The sequence below is a fragment of the Trichoderma reesei genome, assembly GCF_000167675.1.
Source record: "Trichoderma reesei QM6a unplaced genomic scaffold TRIREscaffold_22, whole genome shotgun sequence".
Taxonomy (NCBI): domain Eukaryota; kingdom Fungi; phylum Ascomycota; class Sordariomycetes; order Hypocreales; family Hypocreaceae; genus Trichoderma; species Trichoderma reesei.
In genome coordinates, this window is record NW_006711169.1 from 300,423 (window position 1) to 324,990 (window position 24,568).

Sequence of the window (24,568 nt, forward strand, 5' to 3'; positions counted from 1 at the left end):
CCTGTCCACAGCTCCACAGAGAGCAGGGTGGAAATGACTCTGTCGGCCATATCGTGGGCGTGGCTGTGCCTGTATTGGAAAAGAGACCCTGCAATTTCTCCCTGCGTGAACTTATCTCGATATGCACGTCGTCGGAACATTTAGACTCAGTATTGGTATTGACAATGGTTGCAGCCAAAAAAGCGTAACGGCTTATGGCTGAGAATCCCTTGCATTGTGGCGTGACACGGGTGACTCGCTTCGCTTTGAACTAGTGGAAGCAAACAAAGCTGGACTTTTTTTCGTTTCTTGGATTCAGGGTCTAGACCTCTGACTTCATGGTCATCGTGACAGTCTGGAACCTGTCGTGCGGGCAACCCTGGTTCAAATCTGACCATCGACCTACCGCATCAGAGTGCCACATTGACCCAAGGGCAGCTCGACACCGAAAGCCAGCCGCAGTTGCTCAGCTGCATCTGTTAGATTACATATCCACACTTGAGCATCTGCTGAACTTCATGTTGAGCGATGCCGGCACATGGGACGCGTGCTTCACCGCGTTCGCGCAGGAGAGGTTTGCCCTGGGCAAAGCTATCTACCAGATCTTCCTTTCCTATATATGCATGTCTCCAAAGCCTCCGTATCGAAGCTTTGGAGTATCAACAGCCCATCTTTCTTCTGCTTTAAAGTACTGCAAGCATTGCATCACAAGAATAATTACATGGCCGTCAACATGAGCCAAATTGAGCACATCCACTATGCAGAAGGCGAACTACATTGTCAGGACAAGTCTCCCGTCAAAGACCAGCAGGTCATAGTGGAGGTAGTCGTGACAGAAAAGCATACCACTGCCTGGTACGCGTTTCGAAAGACCATGCGTGAGCCGTTCTCCGAATTTTTTGGAGTCCTGATCCTTGTCTTGTTTGGCGATGGATCTATAGCTCAAGTCGTGCTTGGACAAGGTGCCAAAGGGGACTGGCAAAACATCAATTGGGGATGGGCGTATGTTACTTCAATTTCGAATACACCACAGTGATGCTGACTATATGACAAAGCTTAGGTCTGATGCTCGGGGTCTATTGCGCTGGTGCATCCGGTGCACATCTGAACCCAGCTGTGACCCTCGCCAACTGCGTCTACCGCAAGTTTCCATGGAAGAAACTACCCGTCTACGTCCTTGCTCAGCTCCTCGGTGCAATGATTGCCTCCCTGATTGTGTACGGAAACTACAAATCCGCCATCGACGTATACGAGGGAGGCCAGGGCATACGGACAGTTGGCTTGAGCACATCTACTGCAGGCATCTTCTGCACATACCCAGCCCCTTTTCTGACAAAGGCGGGACAGTTCTTTGATGAGTTTACTGGCAGCGCTATTCTTCTCTTCTGCCTCTATGCTCTTCAAGACGATGGCAATATCGGTGCCGGAAATCTCCTTCCACTGGGCTTGTTCTTTGTCTTCTACGGCATCGGAGCATGCTTCGGCTCCAACACGGGCTACGCCGTCAACCCTGCAAGAGACTTGGGTCCTCGTATCATGACTTCGGCAGTTGGATATGGGCACCAGGTCTGGACGGCGGGCGACTATTACTTCTGGGTACGTGTATTTCCAAGCTTTTTTCCGAGCTGATACTAATGTTGGGGCAGGTTCCAATTGTTGCACCATTCTTGGGCTGTCTCTTCGGCGGCTTTCTTTACGACACCTTCCTTTTCACCGGAGACAGTCCTATGAATTTGCCATACATGGGTCTTACACGAGTCTGGGGCAATCGGACTAAAACAGGGAAGCCCGTGATGGTATGATGTTTCCAAACGCCACTTTGATCACCTATAGATGGCAAACTGAACTGGGAATCTAAACTATTTAGATTAGACTTTGACTTCCTGGGACACAGGAGTTATTTGGGTAGTCCTCTGCTATATATCTCAAAACGTTTTATATGTTTCTTTCAGGATTCTGTCATTTCTCATAAGCACTCGTAGAGCGAGTCACGTGGCTCCAGTACTGTTCCGTAGAACGCCATGCAGTTCAGAGTGGCTGCACGTGAGAAACTGATCCATTGAATGGTACTCTTCAACAGAATATTAACACAAGATCAAGGCCCTATAAGAACATGGAAGAAAGCTTGAACAGCTAAGACTGCTAAGATACACCTTGGAGAAAGGCGAGGACAACTGCTCTCAGGCTAGATCCCATCGTTACAGACTCCGCAGGTGGGAGAGCCCTCGAGAGGAAGTAGGCGCAGGACCCGAAAGCTGTAAAGTAGGAAGAGGTTCCTGGAGCCAGGTATGGCGGACACACTCTGAAGGACAGCCTAGAGGCTGGTTTCCGCTGATATGAGGCTGATCATCCATTTTGAGCGTTTGCGTTGTATAAGGGTAGCTTCGACAGAGTACTCGTCCAGCTTGAGAAGACGAGGGATAGAATATTCTTATCCGGAGCATTAATCGCAATAGAATCATTTGCCGTGGGGCTCCTTCGCGACTTCGAAGTGCCCAGTCTGATCTTCGCGTGATATGTAACACATCACACCAGGCTTGTATCGGCTACCCTTGCTTACCCATCTGGTATTGAACGGCAACTGACGATGGTCTGAGAGTAACGGTCAACCACAAAAAGCCCCGAGCTCCGACTGGAAACTTGTGATGAAAGACGCACCTACAGGAGCACACTGTTACTCGACAATCACTGACTCCTCGGTCCACGACGGTCCAGCAAAAAGAGCGCCATCTGATTCTTTGAAAGAGTTTCGCAACTGTAGCACCTATCACGAAGGTTGTTTGGTTGGTATCGTTGCCGTTATGGACGAAACCACCGAGCCGCATGTTTTACAATGAGCATCTCGCTCTCTTTAATGAGCTTCTGTAAGAGTCACAATTTTATATGTGAAATAAGTTCTGTTTCCAGAACCAACTTAGAATATAAGTTATGGAGTAGCTGCCCAGATGCCCAACTTGGATATCCAGCATTCCAGCAAATTAATACTCAATAGCTGCTACTGATGCTACTGCTGCTACTGCTATAATGCTATAACTAGGTAGTAAGATCATGTACTCTGTGCTACTATCGCTAATCTCCCTTAATCTTCACATAATCATCTATTACTACCTACTCAGTAGGTATAGTAGCTAGAGAACTTAGAGTACCGTTTTTGGCTCTCTCTGTGTGAAAAGGAAATCTTGGATATCCAGGTTCGGGTGTCAGACAGCCACTCCGCTATATTAGGCCATCATCACAATTGGCATTACTCTTCGATCCACTCAATGGCAGCACCATATGAGACTAACAGATCTGAAATTTCCTCACGCCCCTTGAGGACTTGATATGGTACCACCTGATCAACACTGGCATCTTTGGAAAGGAGCAACTTCACCAGGTCTTCGAGCCCCTCGCTGGCAGCGTAGAACAAGGGCGTCTGGCCATTTGGACGCTCCATCTCGATATCAGCTCCGTGCTCCAGGAGCAGTTGCGCCATGCTTTCATCCCCTTGTTCAATGGCTAGCCAAAACGGCGAAAGGCCGTCATGATGCTGGAATTGGACCTCGGCACCGTGCTTGATGAGTAGGTCCGCGATGGAGTCTCGGCCCCTCATGGCAGCAAGAGACAGTGCTGTACGTCCTAGCGAGTCTTTGGATTCAATGTCAGCGTGTTGATGAATGAGAAACTCTGCCATGGCCTCTTGTCCCAACATAGTGGCGAGTTGTAGTGCTGTCCAATCCGCAAAACCTTTGAGGTTTACGTCGTAAGTGCCGAGGAGGTCGTTTGCCGCCTCAATCAGGCCGAAGCACGCCGCCAAGTGCAGCCCAACCGGCTGTCCAAATTCTGCCATATCAGAGAGCGAAGCCTTGAATGCGCTCTTGAAGTAAACTTGGGCCGCCGCTGCAACATTCTGCTGCTTTCCAAGGAAATTCAGGATATAGGTCCAGTCCGGTTCATCCTGGGCGTGAGCTCCCCAGAAGAGGCTCGCATACTCAAAAAAGGGATTGAGAAGCAAGCGTTTGTTGTATTCTTCTTCGCTCTGAGCCATTCCTGTTGCAAATGTGTCGAACGAGAGATATGTGAGGCAAGCTTTGGTGATGTAGAACGAAGCGTCGGGAAACCATGTGCTGGTGTGCGCCTTGAGGAAATGAAGCACTGAGGGATGGCATAATTCAACTCTCTGGGTGCTTGCATTGAGGCTGACTAACCCACAGCAGTCCGAGAGAATGAAGGCCTCATGAGGGATATCCTCCTGGTCGAGGCTTGAGTTGCCCAGCTCGATTGCAAGGGCATGCTGTAGTTCTTTGATTGTCAGGGGTCGGAAAGCAAATGTGGTCCACGTGAGAACCTGTAAAGAAGAATCTACGTGGTCCGGCTCCTGGAGTCGAAGTCGTATCATTGTCTCTTCCAGATATCCGTCATGTCGTGTGCAATGAAACAAGCTCTGTTGCATGCCCTCAAGTGTCGTACACTCCCTTGCTGATTCGAAAAGAGACTCAGCATATTGAAACCTAGTCAAGTCAGTACTGCCGTCTCTACAATGCTTGGGCAGAGTTCCACATACATTCCATTTGTAGATCCAACTATAATCCTCTTCAGCTCCAATTGGGCTTCGGCACTGGCACGAACGAACATCGGCATCCGTTCCATGTTGCTGTCTAGATATCTCTCAACGTCACTCTCCCTTGCGCAATTCTCCATGATCAGGGCCTGGCGATTCTTGAACCTCTCCACAATATTATAAATAAATCTTGACGTTGCGAAGATATTTGCTTGCGTATGGTGCTGTACAGAGAAGAGTCGCGAAATGAATTGCTGTGCGGTCGATGGTTCCAACTCGTCTAGCGCGTCAACAACAATGAAGGTTCGTGACGACATACGGACGAGTTCTTCCACTGCACTGCAGACATCATCCACTGAGGGCATCGTGCCTTGCTTGCTATGAACATCATACAAGTCCTGGAAAGCTTGTGGTAAAGAAGGTTGAACCTGGCACATCTGCCTCAATATGCTGGCCATTAAGCTCAAGACGCTCGGTTCTGGCGCGCAAGATTTGCAGAAGATATAGCAAATCCTGACTGATGAGTCTGAATGGAATATCTCGCCAAGTTTGTCAATAACAGCCGCTGCAAGGACAGATTTTCCAGATCCAGGCATTCCATGGCAGAAGAAGGCTTCACCACTTTGGCGGAGCCACTGCTTGAAAGGCCCCATCCGAAAAAGCCACTGTCCTGTCCCTGGAGTTCGTTTTTTGAGAATTCTATTCAGTTCAGACTCGTGGTCTTCCCAAGACAGCCAATCAAGCTGCACAGATGATTCGACATCGAAATTGGCAGCATCTGAACGTCCTGTCAGCAGCTGCAGTGGTCGACCAACGGTACCCGCATACAACCAGACTTACCGCGAAGTGGCATGAGGAGTTCTCTCACGCAGGCGGCTGCTGCAGCTGTGGCATGATCCATCCAGCTGGCATTCTTGTGTGAATCCGCATAGTCAGAAATGCCGTGGACTAATAGATAAGGTAATTTGCCCATAAAGCCTGTTGCGTCTGTCTCTAGGCATATGGCATCTGGGAACCAAATATCGCGGCCTAGTCGAGTTCTCAAACTGTCTCGCTCGAGAGCAGCCCAAAACACTTTATCGCTGGAAATAGTTGTGCCACAATAGACGTGTCTTTCTCGCGGTAATCTGTGAATGCATTGCAGCATGTCGCAAGAGCCACATGGTCTTTCCAAGCCTTGTTCGGCACCAGGTCGACTTGAGATATCAGCAATACTGTTAGTAGTACTATCCACATGATCATAAGCTGAGTTAAAGAGAAGGTCCTCTAGCCGATCAGACTTGAGATATATCAAGCCGTTGGTAGACAACGCATTCTTCGCTTTGTCGATATGTTCTGTTATTCTCAGCCCAAATTGGCCGTGCTGCACTTCCACCTTTCTCAAAGCAGCAAGCAGGGACCTGGGAAACTCTGCCGCTGACCTAGTCGTCCAGTCTGGAAGAATTGGCGCATGAAGATCCCTCTGGCTTAAGTCGGGTATCTGAATGTGATTTGGCGGTGTGCTAATAACAACATCGCCAAGCCTGACATCCGGAGGGATCCCCCCGGCAACGCCTGTGATGAAATAATATTTGATGCCATTGAACTCCCTCTGAAGGTGTGTCAATAGGGATTCTAGCAAGGAAGTGCCCGATATCGGCTTTTTCGGACATATGATGACGACTTTACTCGAGCCAATGGTTCCCAAAGTGTACAAATAATCGTCGTTACGCGGGACTGGCAGTTGATAATGTCTATTATCCAGCATAGTCAATGCAATCGACATTGACCGTGGCTCTTTGCATATCCATCCGACAGTATACGTACTCAAATGGGCGTATTTCTCAGTCGCCTGTTGCTGTTGCCCCGATATGTTGCCTTGTCCTACTATGAATGGCTCATTTTGAGTGTCGTCAGGAGGCTGATCATCAAAGTCTTCTGCTGACAAGTTCCGGACCCATTCGCTCACCCTGAAGCCAGGACGAAACTCGGGGACGGGGTCAAGCGTTGATTCGAATAACACAGCCATATCTTGGACCACGCTTGTGACGTCGCGATCTGTGATACGGTCCCAGTGCTCATCGTCGTCTCGGATACCGAAATCTTCCATCACTGATTCCTGTCGACCACGCATCTGAACCTGGTGGCTCTGCGATGAGTGACCAGACTCGTTGTCTTTATCACAGTCGTCCGGGTTGGCATCCAATGCAAGCTGCGCCAGGCGTTCAAGATGGAAGATGAGATGCGACTGCATCTGTGGGATATCGGAGAAGGAGCTAGGACAAAAAGGACAGTCCCGGTGTATTCTCAACGATGGACCAACGACAGCAGCGAGTAGAGCAGGTGAGAAATGCTCGGGTGTGCTGTCGGGATGGGAATGCTCTAGGTGATGAACGTATTCCGGTTGAGTCTCAAACTCTTCGCCATGTTCTTGGCAGTGCCACACGCGTGTGTGCTGGCTTTCGTGATCGATCCATTCTTGTCGAGTCCCGTAGAGGCGGTTGGAGTCTTGACACTGCTCATAAGTGCAATGATATGGCTGCAGATCGTGTATGAGATGCACACTATACGATGGGTTAGATTTGTGAAAGAAGCAACGTTGATAGGGGCAATAGCATACTCACATCCACATGTCTTTCTGAAGATACTTTTCGGGGCATACAGTCTTGCAGTAAGGACAGATGTAGTATCCGCCTATACGGTCCCCGTGTGGCGGATCTGGCCACTCTAGCTTCTTCCCCTCGGGGCTGATGACTGTCGATACCCGCGTCTGATGAGAAATGGCTGACCTGAGATCGTCTGGTTTGAGCAAGTCTGGTGGTAGTCTTGTGGCCGTTGTGGTCGAAATTGGCATAATTGGCATCTCAGTTTCTTTGCGTGCCTCGCCATTTGCTTGATTGAGATGCAAAGGGATATTAGCAGCCTCGCCGATATTGTTGGCCTCCTGTCCAGCCCTCTGCGCCGGCGATTTGGGCCGAGCTTGGCTCAGTCGAATTACATGTTCCTTCCAGTAGATGAACTGTTGTTTTCGGCGAGTATTGGCAACGCCAGTCCTTCGGATGAGCCAGTGGTCGGTTGATGTGTAACGAGCCAGTACATCTTCGGCGTCATCCTGTGTTGCTTTGATATCCGTGTGTTCAATGAGGTATTGGCGATGTAGAAAGGAAGCAGCCGCAATCTCGACCTCCTCACGCTCCTGTATGTAAGCCGCTCTTATATCAGCGGGCACATGCTTGTACAGCTCCTCTATGGTCCGCTGTGGCCGATTTCGGGGGCTCCTGATCTTGGCTGCTAGGCTGTACAGCGTATCCAAAACCTCTCTGATGCCATTCAAGCGAAAATCGACTTCGTGGACAGAGCTGTCATCACTCGGTGAAGATCGGGCGCTGGCTTGAGATGAACCCTCCCTCTTTGTATCTGACACTGGTCCATCGCTCTCGTCATCTTCCGTCTCTTCATCGTCGTCAAGTTGCTGCTGCTCGTATGGTAGACGCTCATTCCGTACTATGGCGAGAAGATTATCCAACTATACTCGGCAGTCAGAGACAGTAACCTGGCCGTAAATTTGAGCGCGCGACGAATCTGTTTTTGAGAGCTTCTGATAAGACAACTCTGATGTGGTAAGGAGCATACGGCATCTAGGCTACATACATGGCTTTGCAGCTCTTGAAGGATATCAGCAAGTCGAGCCTTTACGACCTCGGCGTCTCGAACTCGGTAATCGAGAGATGCATGTCCGAGATGATACAGCCCAAGACTGTGTGCCCACACTTTAAATCTTTGCTCCTCCGTCACTATTTGTCGATACTTGGGCGACTGGCTGAGCTGCAAAAGGGCAGCTAGCTGAGAGAAATCGGTTGATGCCTGTTTTCCGATGTTGTATAGCTGTGCCGGGTCCATCTCCATGGTATTTGAGGCGTGGAGGCATCAGCATTTTGACATGATCGGAGCCAAGGCCGCGCGAAATGGTGAGCTTATGAGGGGCTCAGAGGACGCAGGGGTGAGAAGGCAAAACTCACCAGCCAGCCAATCGTAAAGTGCATCAGCCCTCCACAGTCTCGAAGGAATACCTGTACAAAGGCTACCCCTCTTTCAGCCGCGAGGAACTTATAGGTAGAAAATTGAGCCTCATCTTCTTCGCCTCACAAGTTCTTCTGTTGTATTCTTCCATTTTGGTTCGCGATGTCGGGCTTCGAGGTTGCTGGGGTGGTCCTCGGAGTCATACCTCTAGCCATATCGGCCCTCGAACACTACAAAGCCGGAAAAGGCACCGTGGCTACCTTTATGAAGTTTCATGGGCAGCTAGACACGCTTATATACCGGCTGAAGCTTCAAAGAACCTTCTTCTACCTCCATATCCTCGAGTTACTGCGCAGCGCTGGGGTCAGAGAGGTAATCAGCAGGTCAGACATAAGCGAAGAGGAGTGCATTAAGTTGCTCCAGAACGTCAAGAACACCGAGGAGATTAAAGAGTATCTGGGAACTGGCCATCTATTTGACACCTTTCATCAGATTCTGGCAAGGTATGAGAATTGCTTGAAGACGATTGTGAGCAAATTAGGGCACATCAAGAGACCACCAAAGGTTTGCCCATCTTTCCCGCTCAGGCGGTCATGGTCTATCCCTGGGCATGCATGGCTGACTTCAGTATTATAGGCTGCCAAAGATGACCTGAAGGCCATTCTAGAGAACAATTCAGCAAGCGCCTCTTCGTTTGCTTTCAAGGAGCGGTTGAGCTTCTCGATTGAGAAAGGCAGCCTAAAGCAGTTGGTTGAGGAGCTGAGCGAGGATCGACTCTCTTTGAAGGAGCTCATTGACAACATAAAAACGCAGCAAGAGTATACATCGAGGAATCCTTCAGAAGACGCCCAAAAGATGGCGAAGAAGCTTTGCAAGATACAGAAGTACGCAGCTCCTCTATTCGAGGCAATGCGCAAAGGTTGTGACTGTGGCTGCAAGAATAAGCACAAGGTATTTATGAGGCTTGATAGCAGAATTCCGCTCAAGAGGAGCAGACGGAAGAAGCTGAAGGACGAAACGGAATTCAGCCTTCTATTTGACCATCAAGGATATCTGCAGGAGACCCATGTCAACGTCCATGAGGATGACGGTGACGACAGCGGAGACAACGAGATCAAAAGCAGGAATACAACCAGGGTTGTCATTGTCCAGCATTTCGAACAGAGTCCGAAGGGGAGAACCGTGACACGATTGTGCCGGCATGTAGCTGAGTTGCAAGAGACAGGACATGTCTTGAAGCTCAGGCTAAGCAACCGCGACCTCTTTATTGTCGAAGGGGAGGCTGAACATAATCGAGATTTCGCAAGTCCAATAACCTTGTCGGAGATCCTCAAAGCCGGGTGTCAGGATGATGATGCCAAAATGTTCCCGAAGGAACAGACGCTATTGGCTTTGACCGTTGCATCGTCCATCTTACAATTGCAACAAACTTGGTGGTTGGGCCTGCCAATCAATAGCAACGGGATCAAAATATTGACCCCACAAGAGCAGTCCGTCACCTCGAATAGCTCGCCCTTTATTGAGCAGCTCATGGGCGAAACTCCGCCCTCCCTGGAAAATGCTGTCCGGTGCAGTACTATAGGCCCGGATCCCAAAACTGCATTAACAGAGCTGGCAATCCTCTTACTGGAGATCTGGCACCACAAACCGCTTGATGTCTGGTGCGAGAAGATGGGCAAAGCAATCCCGACGTCGCCACAGGGACGTATGATGGTTGCCATCGAATGGCTGCAGGCTACCTCGAGGCGCTTGCTTCCATACCAGAGCCAAGTTATCGAACAGTGTTTACAAGTGTGTGCGGGAGCTCTCCGATACTGGCATGAAAAGGACTTCATAAGAATGTACTGCGAGAATATTATCAAGCCTTTGCAAGAGACTCTTGGAGCATGGGATACTTCAAGGAGGGTATAGTGAGAGTGAACAGGTCAATGAGAACGCTTCTTTGTTCTTCTGACAGCGTCACCTCAACTTATATTTATTTTCCCCTGTTGCCGTACCACAACAAATAGGTGGCCAGAGAAGCACGACGAAGAAGCTCTGTTTCGAATTCATTACTATAACGCCATGGAAAGTGAACGGATCACGGCCTACCAACGATTGGTGAGGAATCGCTAAATGTAGACCTCAGCTAAGGCAGCATCAACACTTATGCGGCGTGACATACTGGAGACCCTCACACAATCACTAATATTTGTACCCAAGTTGTTATTTGCTCTGACTCGCTCGTTATCTTAGATTGTGAGGCTCGTAATACTAATCTGTGGAATAAGCCTTCCAAAGGCTCATGATAACTTGCTTGAACCCTGGCAGTGCCTTCGACCATGCAACTGAAAACACGTTATGATCCTGCTGTTCTACAGCTCTCTCGCCACTAAGTCTTTGTGCCAAAGCCGAACAAACCGCTGAGATAATCACAAGTTCGAACAAAAGACCAACAGAGAAGATTGTGAAAACTTGAGAAAAGATACATTAGCTTGACAAGATATGAAGAAGAGGATCTATTAGCATACTAATCATCCAGATATATGTATGCCGCAGCCAAATTTCCGCCCAGCACACGAGGAGCCACTTTGCTGCACTTGGGTACTCCTTGTAAAACTCATAGGGGATAGCAAGAGGACAAAGGCCGATGACGATGTCTTGTACCAGTAGAGGCGGCGTTAGAACGGCATCGTATTTGACCACGACATAGTCGATGTACATGGTGAGGTACATGAAGCCTAGCAAGCCGATGCCGAGGTAATATAGGAAACCTCTGCTGTCTTCGTATTGGTTGTCATTATTCGTCTTCGGTTCACTCTTTGAGTCGCTGTTTGGGTGCCCAGAATTCAGAGAACTGGCCGGGGGTGCTTTGAGAGATAAGATGATTTTCCGTTGGAGGCGTGCCCACATGATGTTACTGGCATGATAGAGGAAACCAACAAAGCCGTAGAAGGCGAAACTGGGTAGCACCATGAGATGGTGCTTGAAGATGTCCAGTACACCATAGTCCAGTAGCTCGGTTGGCAAAGGACTGTCCGTCAGCGTTTTTGTCATGTCTGTGATTTGCTTATCTTCGTTTCGCTGGGCTTGTGTCGATTAGTTTCTGTATCTATCGACTGCTAATATTTGCCCGGTGAGTGATCGGAGTTGACAAAAAAGACAGGAATGAACCCGGTGAAGGAAAGGAGATAAGGGGGGGGGGGGGGGGGGGCTCTAGATACCCAGGTACTCGAAAGGGCAAGTACTCGCCCGGTGCATGATAGGCTTAGATGTACTTGGAATCCTCCAAGTGAAGAATGCCTAAGGTACGAATAAGCTGCACTTGTTGCAAGCCACATCAGGTTGTCAGAAGAGGGCCGAATCTTTGCCCTAAAGTATATTATGAACGAGGCTAAGCGAGATTCCTTCACACCGAAAGTTCCCTGGTGTTTTTTATTCAGGGTCATGAGCATCTTCGCCAGCATTTACCTGCTACCAGGCTGGGGAGTGGCCGGGACGCGGTTTGGAGGATGGTGCTCATCGTGGCTTCTGGAGCAGGGAGCGCCGCCGCAGTCAAGGTCAAGCAAGAGGTTGGCACCGTGATTGATGCCTCAACTGTCATGGAGAGTGAAGGCGGCAGCGTTGGATTCGACGCTTGCGCGACCATTGCTTTGCAAAGACCGGGGTCAGGGTGGTGCTGCCCGTTCAGCGGTTTGGGCTTTGAAGACAGTTGATCATCGACGCGAGAGCAGGTCTTCGCAGAATGGCTGTAGAAGGGACGTAATATCGCATTGAACATCTTCTACAATGTCCGAGGTCGGCAGAGGCGGAAACGAAACGAATATGTTAGCAGACCCTCAAGACACAGCAAGATCAATTTTCAGTTTTGACATATTATCACTGAAAGCATTTGTCGTACTACATCAGAAGAGTCAGCAAGCAACACGACCTGACAACTAGGTGCTCGGTATGTTGAGACAGCTGACATATCTGCTGTGGCGTACTTGGAGTTCACCGCATACAAATAACTAGGTTGATAACAGACGAATGATAATATTTAACATTAAGATATAAAGATGCGATAGAGATAATTCCTGTGTCATACTAGACACTCTCGACAAAGTATGAGAAGTGCTCGGGTGTGCTGCCGGGATGGGAGTACTCCAGGTGATGCACGTATTCCGGCTGAGTCTCAAACTCTTCGCATACATGTAGATAGACATTCAATCTGATATCAATGTATACTGCTAGGCTTCAGCTATAGAAGACTCTGTCCTCTGGGAACACTCCCAGTGCCATAGCTCTAGAAGCGACCAGCTCCTTGGATGCAGCAACGAAGCACTGTGCAGAAATTCCTTCTATTGCATTATAAATGGCAACAGGCATTTCCGAAGCAGAAATGGGTGATAGTACGTTAGGCTACCACGCAGGGTATCATGGAGAAATATGCGGCGTGGTGTACTACAGGGCTTGGAAGAAACGCCAATACACGCACATATACGCAAAGGTATTGCAAAAGTTCTAGTCATTCATTACAATTCTTCTTGGTTATCTCAAAGAAAGGACCGTGAATTGCAATATACCACTCTAATCCCAATAAATCTCCCAAGCGGAATCTCTAACCCGCTTCCAATGTGGCATTGATCTCGAAAATGCCTCTGAAAGTAGGTTACGGCGCTGCTGATTCTCCGGTCCTCTATCACCAAGCCTTTCCACCAAAACCTCAGATAGGGATACCAGAAAGGCAAGTACGTAGAGGCTAGTATAATAGATTTCCATGGAGCCTCAAGAGAAGAAATGTTAGCTTCAAGAGAGCTGCAGGAGGGGAGAAAGTGTCATACCTATGACCCACAGGTATGTATGCTGATGCCATATACAGGCCCAGCATAGGAAGAAGCCTTGTGATATAGTAGGCCATCCGCAATAGAACCTGGAGGGGATAACAAGCGGAATCAGGCTGGCGATAAGTGCTCGTACCAATAATTTCCATGTAACAACCAGTCCAACGCCCTCAACCTCGATAACATCAATATACATGCTAATATATATCAAGAGAGCCATCGTGACGCATTTTGAGTCGCCCTTTGGAGGCTCAGCACGCCCAGAGGTGCGCAGTGACCCTTTCAAACGTAGAACCAACTTTCGTTGGCAGCGTGCCCACATGATGTTGCCGACGGTATGGAGAAAAAGAAGGAAGCCGGAGAAAATGAGGCTGGGTAGCATCATGAAATGGTGCTTGAATGCGTCAAGTCCATCATAGTCCAGCCTCTCGGATGGCAGAAAACTGTTCGCTGTCCTGAAAACGATCGAGGGTCTCATCATGACGTCCATAGTTGCGCTCTGTTGTGTTTTTGTTTCTGCTTGTGTGTGGATCTTTGTGTTTGTCGACCGGCATTATCTGCACAGCGAGCGTCTGGGTGATGTAAGAGACAGAATGGGATCTCCCTCAACCAGCTAAGAAGGGGAGAGGGGGAGGCGGCACTACATATATATACCTACAGGTAAGGAATGATTCAGCAGAAAAAAGTCCAGAACCTGATGGACTTAGATGGTATTGATACTCGAGGCTTCAGCATCGAAAATTGCCTAAGGTTGAACTAATTTACACTTGTCGCGGCAAGCCAAATGCCCGAATCGGGTCGTTGTATCCTTGATCTCCCTGAACTGGATGAGGAGTCTGTCGAAACTGCCATTGCAGTGGCAGCGGCAGCAGCAGCAGCAGCAGCATACGATAGACAAACGATAATATTTAACATTAAGATATAAAGATGCGATAGAGATAATTACCGTGTCATACTAGACACTCTCGACAAAGTGTGCGTTGCGAGAAATATGCAGATGCGAGCCGACAAGAATCGCAAACAGACCACAAACAAGAACCAGGCACTTCATCCCAGGCCAAGCGGGCCAACATATTAAGCTTGGAACTAGACCAGGCCTGCAACATATACAAAAGAGACCATATCCAAATTATACCAGCACGCATCACGTCTGACCATTCGACCTATATATATGAACGAGGGCGGGCTACTGTAAGCATCAAATGAACCCTCGGAGGGCTCAGGCTGAGCGGTACCAGTTCTCGGGAGGATCGTTAAGACACTCGCCAACGGTCACCAGCCTGTAACCTCGATCTCTGCTGGTCTGAATCATATACTTAGTCAGAGTGACGACCGTCTGCTGGTGGACGTCGTGGGCGAGGACAATGTACTCGTGGGACGCCTTGTCGGGCGACTGGAGAGAGAAGAACCGCTGCTTAGAGATCTCAATCAACATCGGGCTGTCGTTCTCGTAGTCTTTTGTATCCAGGTTGGTGCTGATGATGTGGTAGCCGAGACTCTCGAGAGTCTCGATGCACCCGGTTCGCAAGCTGCACTCGAGGAACGGCGGCCGCATGTACGTCGGGAAGAAACCAAAGATGTTGCGGAAGGCCATCTCGTTGTAGATCATCTCGGTTCGCTGGGTCTCCATGTCGACGCCGCTCAGGTTGCGGTGTGTCCAGGTGTGGCTGGCCAGCTGATGTCCGGCACCGTGCATGCGTCGCAGGACATCAGGCCATGGCGTGTCTTCGTTGTCGATGCTTCCCTTTCCCCTGTTGTTGCCCGTGATGAAGAATGTTGCCTTGACGCCGTAGTCATCCAGGATGTCGAGCAGGTCGTCGGTGAACGTGTACGGCCCGTCGTCGAACGTCAGAGCAACAACGCCCGGAGTGGTACAATCGGTGATGGTAATAGCTAGCATCAAGTCAGCTTCAGGGATAATGATAAAGACAAGCAACAATATATCTGGGCAGAACGACGAGTTGACATCATAAGCAGGGGTAGATCTGAAGAAGCTCACCATATGGGACGTCGCCAACAAATCTCCGAGACACATCTTCGGTACTGCTGCCAGCCGGGGGGATTCTACACTCGCAGCATTAGCCCTGAATCTTTTGCCCCCAAATACTCTTTCATCCTGTGGCCTCTATCTTCCAACTTACTGGGTGTTGCAGGCATGGCTATAGAGGAGTTGGCATCCTCCAGAGCAGTAGTCCTGCGTGGTGCCACAGTAGCCAAACTCAGAGCAGCACTCACGCTCGCCACAGCTCCCGAAGCCAGGACCGCAAGGGTTAGCAGCGGCCGTTCCGTAAACCATGGCGGCGGCGACCGCCAGCATGGCGAGGCTGAAGAGTCTCATAATGATAATTCTAAGATGATATAACACTTGGGGGCTTAGATATCAATGAGTATCTCTTCTTATTGTGAGTATGCCCAGGCGTACGATAAAGGGAAACTGCCCAGTTTGCGTCGTTGCCAGCACGAAGGAGCTAAACTGAGTTCTCCTACTTGAGAGGCAGGAAGTGCTCTATTTGATCTAGAGGAACGACCGGCTTGAGATTGTTGCCGATTAAGCGAGACAAGACTTTGTTCTCGTTGCAGGATCAACACCAGTCTGGTACACACACACAAACATGCTCAACAACCTACATTGAGCATGGAGGTGCTCGGCAATTCTCGGATTCCTGGAGATTGGCGTGCATGAGCTCCTCTTTCTCTACCTATGATAGAACTGTGTTAAGACAAAATTGATCACTCTGGGGAGCAATATCGGCGGCATCTCATGACCATCGTGAAAGGAGGGCCGTACGATTCCCCAATATAACGAACGCCATGCTGGGAATTGCCGATATAACCGTGACTCACAAAAGCAGCAAATCGTCGTGGCGGATTGTGGGCGCCCTCGGCCTCTCTTCTTGTGCGAGACGGTCCCCCCATGGTTGCCTCTGGAAACTAGCAGAGAGGCGCACAGCAGGAAACAGAGAAGCCACGAGTATCACACCCTCTTTACTTGCTGTTCTGCGCCCACTGGTTGAACCAGGTTTCCGCCAAGGCTTTGGCTAATTGTCCGTATTACGGTGAATATCGTGTGGAAAAAAAATAAAGATGGCGCGGGTTCTGCAGTGTATCGGAACGCGATGAAGGAAAGGCGGGAGGGTCATTGGCAAGGCGTATGGGGGTGTGTAACAGCACCTGATTCGGTGATCCTTGCTTCATATTGTGCGATGAGACGGGCCACGGTATCATCCACGCCTCGCCAAGTAGAAGCATAGGTAAGGAATTGGGTGGGTAATACCGTGATGTCCTTCGCTTTTCAGGACACGCGCCATAGAGAGACGCCACGGCTTCGGTAGTTGTTACTACAGACAACGGCATTGCACCGCACAGCGCTTTCGGCTAGTAACTGGTGACTGGTACCTCTAACGTCTCGGTTCTCCTCTAGATGCTCGGTAAAGGAGGAGGAGAACGGTGTCGGGAGAGCCACACCGGCTACTGGCTACTGGGCTCTCCATCTCATTCGTCAAGCGTCCAGTTGAGGCGCGCCTCCTCAAGCCGTACGCGAGCATGTCCAATGAGGCCTGCTGATATCTCGGACTCCTCCGTTTTCATTCCTCTTGGCTGATGACTTGACCACTACCAAGGAAGCGCAGGAAGAAGCCTCCTCCGACGAGTGGTTCATCTGACCAAGCGTCATATGGCCACGGTACCTTGAGGGGGGTCTGGATGGAAGCCTCCAAAAGACGGCTGGCGAGTGGCTTCTCTCTCGGAAAGTTGATGATTACACAGCCAGGCACCGAATTCGTATGGAGGAGTTGGTGTTACCATACTCGAAGATGGCTCAATCTGAAGTGACACGTCAACACTGCGGCTATTGACGCTGTGACAGGGCCTCCTTAACACCACATTGCGATCCCAAATACTTGGCAGAAGAGGGGAAAGAAACAGGAAACCAATTCAAAATATCAGAGCGGTCGTGAGTAGCTTTCCAATGCTCGTCTCCCAACACCTGACGGGTCGGAGATGTGTCAGCTCGCAAGGTGCAACTTGCAGGACATCCGGATTCGGGCAACGCTGCTTATTTTGCAAGGTACACCTTTTACATGTATGTGGGAGCCTCACCCGCGGTGGCGTTTACTGAGCTACTTTTCGATCTACCTCATCTCTCAATCCTCTTAACCCCCTCTTCTTAGCCTCATGTCCAAACGCCCACTCGAGATTGGTAGAGATCTCGGATCGGAGGCTCTACTCTGCCCAATCAGAGTCTCAGTCCTCGCTCAGGATACAGGTATTCTTCAAGGCGATGGAGAGACTCGGCAACCACGTCATCACGGCGACTCAGACTTGAAGAATCGCCGACTGGAGGCGAGATTTTGGAACAAGGGATGGTCGAATCAGAGAGTTCGGCTCATTACAAAGCCCTCTTCGTGTCTACCTAGCCAAGTCTTCTGACCTTGAACGTTAGATTAGCAATTACCGCCATCTTCCAGCTGCGTGCAGAAGCTACGAGAGGGGATTGTTCGTCAGATGACGGAACTGTCAGTTCAAGCCTTGACTTGGCTTGACTTTGTATACGCCAGAAACGCAATTCCACAAGTGCCTTTCATCGAAATGGGTCCCACAAGCCTTGTTTCTGCGATGTGAGCTTGTTGAAGAAGAACCGGGAAAAGTACCAGCCGCATCACTTATGACGCGGAGATGGCACCGCGTGCAAAGGCTGTGGTGACAGGCCTGTACAATCTTCCCACATCGTATCGTATTGGAGATTCGCAGTGCTACCGTGGCTGCCGCAAGCTTTGTTCCCCCCCAAAGGCAGCCAAAGCTCAGAACGGAGCTGATGCCAGGGGCAAACGCTCGAGCAATCGGGCCAGAGAATTTGAGGCGGGTTCGGCCAAAATAAGCCCAGGAACTTGTTAGTATCACCGGTGCCGAGATCATGAACACCGCATTTGCTCCAAGTGCTCTCAGATCCCTTGAAAGACTGGAGTTCAGCCCGATATCACGCCAGATAGACTTCTTCGGTCCACAAGTCCGGCGTAATTGAGGCCTTATTTCTGGCAGAGAATCCCACTCCATGCTCGGCCAAACTCGATCCCCTAATTGAAGTAAGTTGTTTTCCCCTCTCCCCCCTGAGGAGGCAATGTTTAAGGCTTAAGGCTGACACTGCCGGTAGTGATAGAGATACTTGCTTGCAAGCTTCTCGTTCTCTTCAAAGAGAAGTACTCATGTGTCGAAACGAGGCTTGACACACTCGAAAAAACCTACCCAGCGGTCCGAAGCCACGTAGAATGCCGCCTCGCTTCGGCTGTTCTCAAGGAAAAACGTCTCTAGCCTCAAGAGCAATGAACTGAGGTTGATGTTGGCATTCTCTGCTGCTCCCACGAATATAAAAGAGAGCCTTTTCCCCGGCCTCATCCAGTCAATCTTCTTCTGCTTTCCTTCTTACATCTAACAGTTTCAACTGTCTATTCATCATCTTCGGAATCACAGCTGACTCCTGTCTGCGTCTGCCTACTTCCTTCTCTGCATTCTGCAACTCAACTCTTCTATCTACCTTTATCTGGTCCTTCCATTCTTCGTCTGTGGTCTGGTTGCTGTGATGGACCCGTCACAGCTACCGCTCCCGCCCTCAGAGGCAGGGGGCACCCCCGGGTCATCCCCCGTCCCGGGCGAAACCCATGCTGAATCGTCGACCCGTAAGAACTGGGTCTACTACGACGTGACTCCGCCTGCAGAGTCTCCCTCGGAGCCGCTCACCTCGTCCATCTCCACCGGTGAATTCCCCTCTTCTACCCTCGTGGCCGTCATCGGTGTTGGCTATGTGGGCGAGCATCTCGTCGATGTCTTCTCCCGCCGCTTCAACGTTCTCGGCTTCGACGTCTCCGAAGCCCGCATCAAGGCCCTCGCCAGCAAGTACGCCGACAACTCCAAGGTCAGGATCACCTCGAGCCCGGCTCGGCTCTCGGAGGCAACCCACTTCCTCATCTCGGTTCCCACGCTGCTCCTGCCGGACAAGACTGTGGACACTTCGTACCTTCGGAGTGCCCTGGCCACTGTTGCCGAACACGCCCGCCCTGGTTCCACCGTCGTCTTCGAGAGCTCCGTTGCCGTCGGCATGACCCGGCAACTTCTCGGTCCCCTCGCCCTGTCCCACCGCTGGTTCGCCGGTATGTCGCCGGAGCGTGTCGATCCCGGCCGCACCGAGCCCGCCGCCCATGAGATTCCCAAGGTCATCTCCGGCCTGGATGACGTCGTCCCCGGTTCACTGGATTCTATAAAGAAGGTGTACTCGGCTGTCTTCAATCAAGTTGTTCCCGTCCCCAAGCCTGAGGTAGCAGAGATGACCAAGCTGTTCGAGAACTGTCAGCGAATGGTCTGCATCTCCTACGTCAACGAGATGGCCAACGCCTGTGTCCCCTTCGGTATCGACCCGTACGAGGTCTGTCGCGCCGCCGCCACGAAACCGTTTGGCTACATGCCATACACGCCCGGTCTCGGAGTTGGTGGTCACTGCATCCCCGTCAACCCGTACTACCTGCTGTCGACGAGCGAGTTCCCTCTGCTCAAGGCAGCATCGGAGGCGATGTATGCTCGGCCCGCGGAAATCGGTCAGAAGGCCATTGACCTTCTGTACGCTGACCGCTCCTCCTCGTCTGTTGTCCTTCCTCGGGTCCTCGTCGTTGGCATGGGCTTCAAGCGCGGCCAGTCCCATCTCGTCAACTCGCCGGGACTGGAGCTTGCCAAGAGCCTCGTCCTCTCGGAAAAGGTTGCTGTCTCCTTCGCGGACCCTCTTGTTACACAGGAGGCGATCCCGCAGATCACGCGCCTGGACGAGACCAACTGGACCGTGGAGTACCTGGAGCGGAACTTCGACATGATCATCGTGTCGTTCAAGCAGGAGGGTCTTGACTTTGACCTTCTTGACCAGCTCAAGGACTCCGTGAAGGTTCAGATGTGGTGCTCCTAAAGGGGCGTCTCTTTGGACGGGTCTTCTCGTGGCGGCTGCGGCCGGATAACTTGCTCGGTTTGGGTACAACGGTATCGGTCATTGGCCATCGGGTCAATGGGGTATGGGAGATTTGGTTTTGTCCTGGTGGAGGATTCTGGTCTCTGGTCATTGCTCCCCTTGTGGAGCAATGGGGTCTGTCGGGTTTCTGGGTGTGTTCTGGTAGATCGTCTGGGATTCTGGTCATTGCTCCCCTTGCGGAACAATGGGGTCTGTCGGGTATCTGGGTTTGCTTCTGTTGGATCGTCTGGGTCTGTGGTCATTGCTCCCCTCGTGGAGTAATGGGGTCTGTCGGGTGTCTGGGTTTGCTCTGGTAGATCGTCTGGGTTTATGGTTCCTGGTCCTGTCATCGGCCAGTAGCGTCTGTGGGTTTCTTTGTATCGTACGATCCTGGAGGATGGTCTTTTTTCTTTGGCCCATAGTCTCCATCATTGTAGTTCACGGATTTGGACACATGATGGGAGAGGCACTATGGAGTTTTGCCATCTATTGGGTGTACACTATAGCCCGGAGTTTGGAGAGGAAAAGTTTGAGGAGACTTAATAGGTTCGGAAAAGTCTCCGTTTCGTTATAATTCATTCTAATGTTGCATTATTCCTAATAATCTATTGGCTTTATGTTCAATACTGGCGTTATTTTGCTCCCGTGCCATTCTGTTGTAGTCCTGTATCAACTTGTGCCCAAAGATCGTGAGGTTGAATGCCCAAGTAACAACAGTGTCTGGCTACCCTTGAGGCATACATTTGGGACGGAACATTGTGACTTCTGTCTCTGCCTCGTCTAATCCTGACTCTGTTTGCAATGTTCTTAGACAGTATCATTGTGCAACCGTTTAGATGTCTCGACTCATTGCAGACAGTCTCGTATTCATAGATCTCACACATCAGTAGGCACATTTCACTCAGATACAAACCGATAGAGATGCTGTCCTCGACAACTCTAGACACAAGAAACTCAAACAGCCCGACGCGGATCTCCGGGTTGTCCCTCTCCAAGGATTGACCCCCCTCGGCCACGCAACAAGGCACCCACACCGAATTATTCAGCGTCGTACAGCATTTCTTTCTTCTCAATGGCCGGCAGACTTTCGGACATGGAGACATCGGATAAAGTACAAAACGGGACGGAAGTATGTTTCTCGGAGGATTTGGTGTTGCCCAAGCCTGCATGCCGAGCCCAGTATTGGGAGCTTTTTGCCCCATTCTCTTTCTACCCGCCTCTTCCTCTGGGGGGGGGGGGGGGGGGGGGGGGGGGTTTGCTTGCTCTTTATTGGTCCCCCATCGTCCTGTTTGGTGCAACGTAGGGAATTTCGTGATCTCGGGGGCGGAGACGATGTACCGAGCAAGATTTGTGGCTTGGTGAGAAAGAGGGGGAAAAGGGGGGGCGGTCCGACGGACAGCTGCGTACTCTGCGTGTATCTCGGCAAGATGCAGATTTCCCATCTGGAATTTGCGAATGAACAATGACGATCGATCAGGAAGCAAATAAATGATTGTATAAGACATTTGCTCTTTGGCCCTTCGTATTCGCACCACCCGACTACTGCACTCATAGCGAAGAGATATATATAGGAGAAACGCGTCCGGCGAGCTGCTGCGCTACGGAGATGTGCAGAGATCTCGAGCTAGCATGAAGCAACTACTGCAGGTCCGTCGGGAGGAGCGTTCAGCTTCGCTTTGGACCGAGGACTATGCCGCAGTGAGGATAGTTTCGTGGTCGGATGGCCTCCCCTCCCGTCGTTGACGATCGGAGACGAGAATTCCCGCGTCAAGGAGGAGCGGCAGGGATAGAAAAAAGATACAAAGGAAATTTTTCATTGAACATGTCGGAATCTCAGCCTGATCAGGTGAAAGTCGAGCATCCTAGGTAACGCCGGGGTTTCCTTTGTGTCACTGGACCAACGGACTTTACTTGGGGTACTTTCATTGGAGGAGGGAGGGGGGTGTGTGTGAAGCTTACAATTCCGGTTCGTTTGCTGCCAAGAGCAAATACATTTGTTGAGGGGAGGAGCGGCAAATGGCCTCAGAGCCTACGGATTTAAGCATGATTTTAGTACGGGTGGGCTTGGATCCAGATGGAGCACCTCCGTCAGGCTGTAGTCGATGTGCCGAGAGCGAAGGGGAGGGAGATGGTGGGGAGGAAGAGGGAGCCGAGCAACGGCGATTGGGGAGGGAATATCCCCGATCGAGGAGCTTTACTCGACTTGGGATGGCTGCTATACCTTATTTCCCTTGCTCCTCCCGAATTCTCTCTTGTTATTCGCCCTTCAAGGAGCCGAATTACGGCTTTGGGCAAGCGTCGAGTGGCTTGAGGGTGGCGCACCCTTTGTTTCTCGATGGCAGTCTTCTACCACAAGGCATGGAGACTCACTCACAGACTTCGCTTCGCACATATTCAATCATTCGATCACTCCATCACTCGACCGCTCGCGCACGGACAAGGACATGTCCCGAGGACAAGTCTCACGGGTCCCAAGGAATGCGGCGAGAAGACCCATGCTGCATGCCAAGCAATATATACAATTCTGCATGTCCGCGATACTACACCAAGGAGTCAGATTCCTTGCCAGATCCCACGTGGTACCACTCAGTGACACGTCCCCAAGCTGAGGACTGAGCTCTTCCTCTGTCACTTTCGTCACTTGCCTTGGTTTCCTCCCTTCTCCTCCTGCTGCATTCAGGTAGAGGCGGCGTGGCTGATGTTCCCCCTCTTTCTCTGCCCAATGCCCCCCTTTCATCTCGGTCAGATGTACCTCCTGGCGCCGAGCATAACATTGTGGCGTTTAGTGACAAAGAGCTTGATGTCGAGGCAAAGAAAGAAATGGTCTCACAGATACTTCAGGCGCATGCAGATGAGGTGTGACTGTAACAATCGAGCTCGTGTCGGCTGCCGTCTAGCCCACATGAAGACATAGATCTACACAAGAGTATCACCATCAGCTTGACACGTAAGAGAGCCACACGGCGGCATCTCCAGAGAGCATCATGCAATGCCCAATCCACAGTGACACCCATTTACAGCTCTCATCTACGCGCTCCTCATGTACTACGTCTGCTCCCACCCCCCCTACCTTGGTGTTCCTCTGGCTCAAGCCCAGGAGCAGAGTAACTCTCACCGGCCTTGGCGCCAAAGACCCAATTGCATTAGCCCCAAGCCCATGGATTCTTCGTACGTTCTAAGTCATGCAAGCCGACGATGCCTTCGTATTCGAGGCTGCTGCATGAGCAGATGCGTCCCCTCGATCGGACCACTCAGCGATCTCATCTACGCTTTCGAGGGATTCTCAGCTCCGGGAGGCGGCGGGTGATACCATATCTGGTGCAAAAACTTATTCTCTTTCTAGGCTTTTTTTCTCCCCTTCTTCTCGGGCGACTCGTGCGAGGCTGGCGAGGTTTTCTCTTCTTTATCTGTTTCTTCTTTAGTTCCCTACTTTAGTGATGACATGGCATTGCCAGACAAAGCCACCCTTGACTATTGGACGCTTGGCGGTAGTTGAGGCTTTAGTCCACATCTTCATATCGGTTTCTACATGCCTCACTCCTGCTCTTCGTGTGATGGCAATCACTGTTATTGATACTTCAAAGAAGCCCCTACGAGCCAAGAAGATCAAGAATGAACAATTCTCTTTTCTTCCTGAACCCAGTGAGGTCTTGACCCGCATCTGTCCGTATTACTCCTTATCCTCAGACACAAACCACATTCGTCCACCCCTCCTATTAAGGTTTTTCTCACTTCGAAGCCCCCACTGGTTTTTCAACAGCCCTAACAGCCTTAAATCAAGATCACAAGCCAGTAAGAAGAGTCCATTCCTCCTTCGGCTGCTCTAGATGTGTTCCTCGCTAACAGCCCTCTTCAGCCAGGTGCCGTTCTTTGTCGAGCTCCCTCGAGTTAACGCGGTACGGTCAAGCCTCCTCCTGGAACAGCCGTCTCGTTTCGTTCTTTAGGGAGCCCGTACCCTCCTTTTTCTTCTCCTTTCTTCCCCTCTTTACACACATCTACGCTCACTCTTCGTCTGGCGTCTTCCCACGATCGTTTCGACATTTTATGCGAAAATAAACGAAAGCCTTCAGCTTTTGACATACGTTCTTTATCGTGGAAAGTGAGATCCACAGGAGAAGAGACATGTCTTCTCCCATCATGCCGGTCGACTCGAACCCGGGCAGGGATTCGGGCGACATTGCCGCCCAGCGGCCTACCAGAGAGGAGTACAGCAGGCCGCCTGTCTCCTTGTTCAACAACGCGGCTCACAACCGCTTGAGCTCTGAG

At 50.7% G+C, this 24,568-nt stretch overlaps 6 protein-coding genes across 6 annotated transcripts; 3 read left to right on the forward strand and 3 right to left on the reverse strand.

Annotated features, from left to right (window-relative positions):
- Window positions 1–708: 708 nt before the first annotated feature.
- On the forward strand, window positions 709–1,781 carry TRIREDRAFT_81082 (uncharacterized protein; the record flags this gene model as incomplete). Its single annotated transcript, XM_006968254.1, has 3 exons — window positions 709–981; window positions 1,035–1,575; window positions 1,626–1,781. The coding sequence occupies exons 1-3, from the start codon at window positions 713–715 to the stop codon at window positions 1,779–1,781; spliced, it is 966 nt and encodes a 321-aa protein (XP_006968316.1). The 5' UTR covers window positions 709–712.
- A 1,607-nt stretch (window positions 1,782–3,388) lies between these two features.
- On the reverse strand, window positions 3,389–6,320 carry TRIREDRAFT_35186 (uncharacterized protein; the record flags this gene model as incomplete). The annotated part of the gene is made up of 3 exons (XM_006968219.1): window positions 3,389–4,453; window positions 4,519–5,140; window positions 5,335–6,320. Coding segments are annotated over 3 exons (2,673 nt in total), but the record flags the coding sequence as incomplete, so codon positions are not given.
- Window positions 6,321–8,680: 2,360 nt separating this feature from the next.
- On the forward strand, window positions 8,681–10,429 carry TRIREDRAFT_110790 (uncharacterized protein; the record flags this gene model as incomplete). Its single annotated transcript, XM_006968255.1, has 2 exons — window positions 8,681–9,046; window positions 9,155–10,429. 2 exons carry the CDS (start codon window positions 8,681–8,683, stop codon window positions 10,427–10,429), a joined length of 1,641 nt encoding a protein of 546 aa, XP_006968317.1.
- Window positions 10,430–10,771: 342 nt separating this feature from the next.
- Window positions 10,772–13,810, reverse strand: TRIREDRAFT_110791 (uncharacterized protein; the record flags this gene model as incomplete). Its single annotated transcript, XM_006968320.1, has 7 exons — window positions 10,772–10,971; window positions 11,029–11,586; window positions 11,969–12,246; window positions 12,484–12,507; window positions 12,585–12,707; window positions 12,975–13,000; window positions 13,457–13,810. 7 exons carry the CDS (start codon window positions 13,808–13,810, stop codon window positions 10,772–10,774), a joined length of 1,563 nt encoding a protein of 520 aa, XP_006968382.1.
- A 729-nt stretch (window positions 13,811–14,539) lies between these two features.
- TRIREDRAFT_67678 (glycoside hydrolase family 18) lies at window positions 14,540–15,616 on the reverse strand (the record flags this gene model as incomplete). Its single annotated transcript, XM_006968321.1, has 3 exons — window positions 14,540–15,213; window positions 15,320–15,384; window positions 15,462–15,616. 3 exons carry the CDS (start codon window positions 15,614–15,616, stop codon window positions 14,540–14,542), a joined length of 894 nt encoding a protein of 297 aa, XP_006968383.1.
- A 3,279-nt stretch (window positions 15,617–18,895) lies between these two features.
- On the forward strand, window positions 18,896–20,263 carry TRIREDRAFT_67698 (uncharacterized protein; the record flags this gene model as incomplete). The annotated part of the gene is made up of 1 exon (XM_006968256.1): window positions 18,896–20,263. The coding sequence occupies one exon, from the start codon at window positions 18,896–18,898 to the stop codon at window positions 20,261–20,263; it is 1,368 nt and encodes a 455-aa protein (XP_006968318.1).
- Between the last annotated feature and the right edge of the window lie 4,305 nt (window positions 20,264–24,568).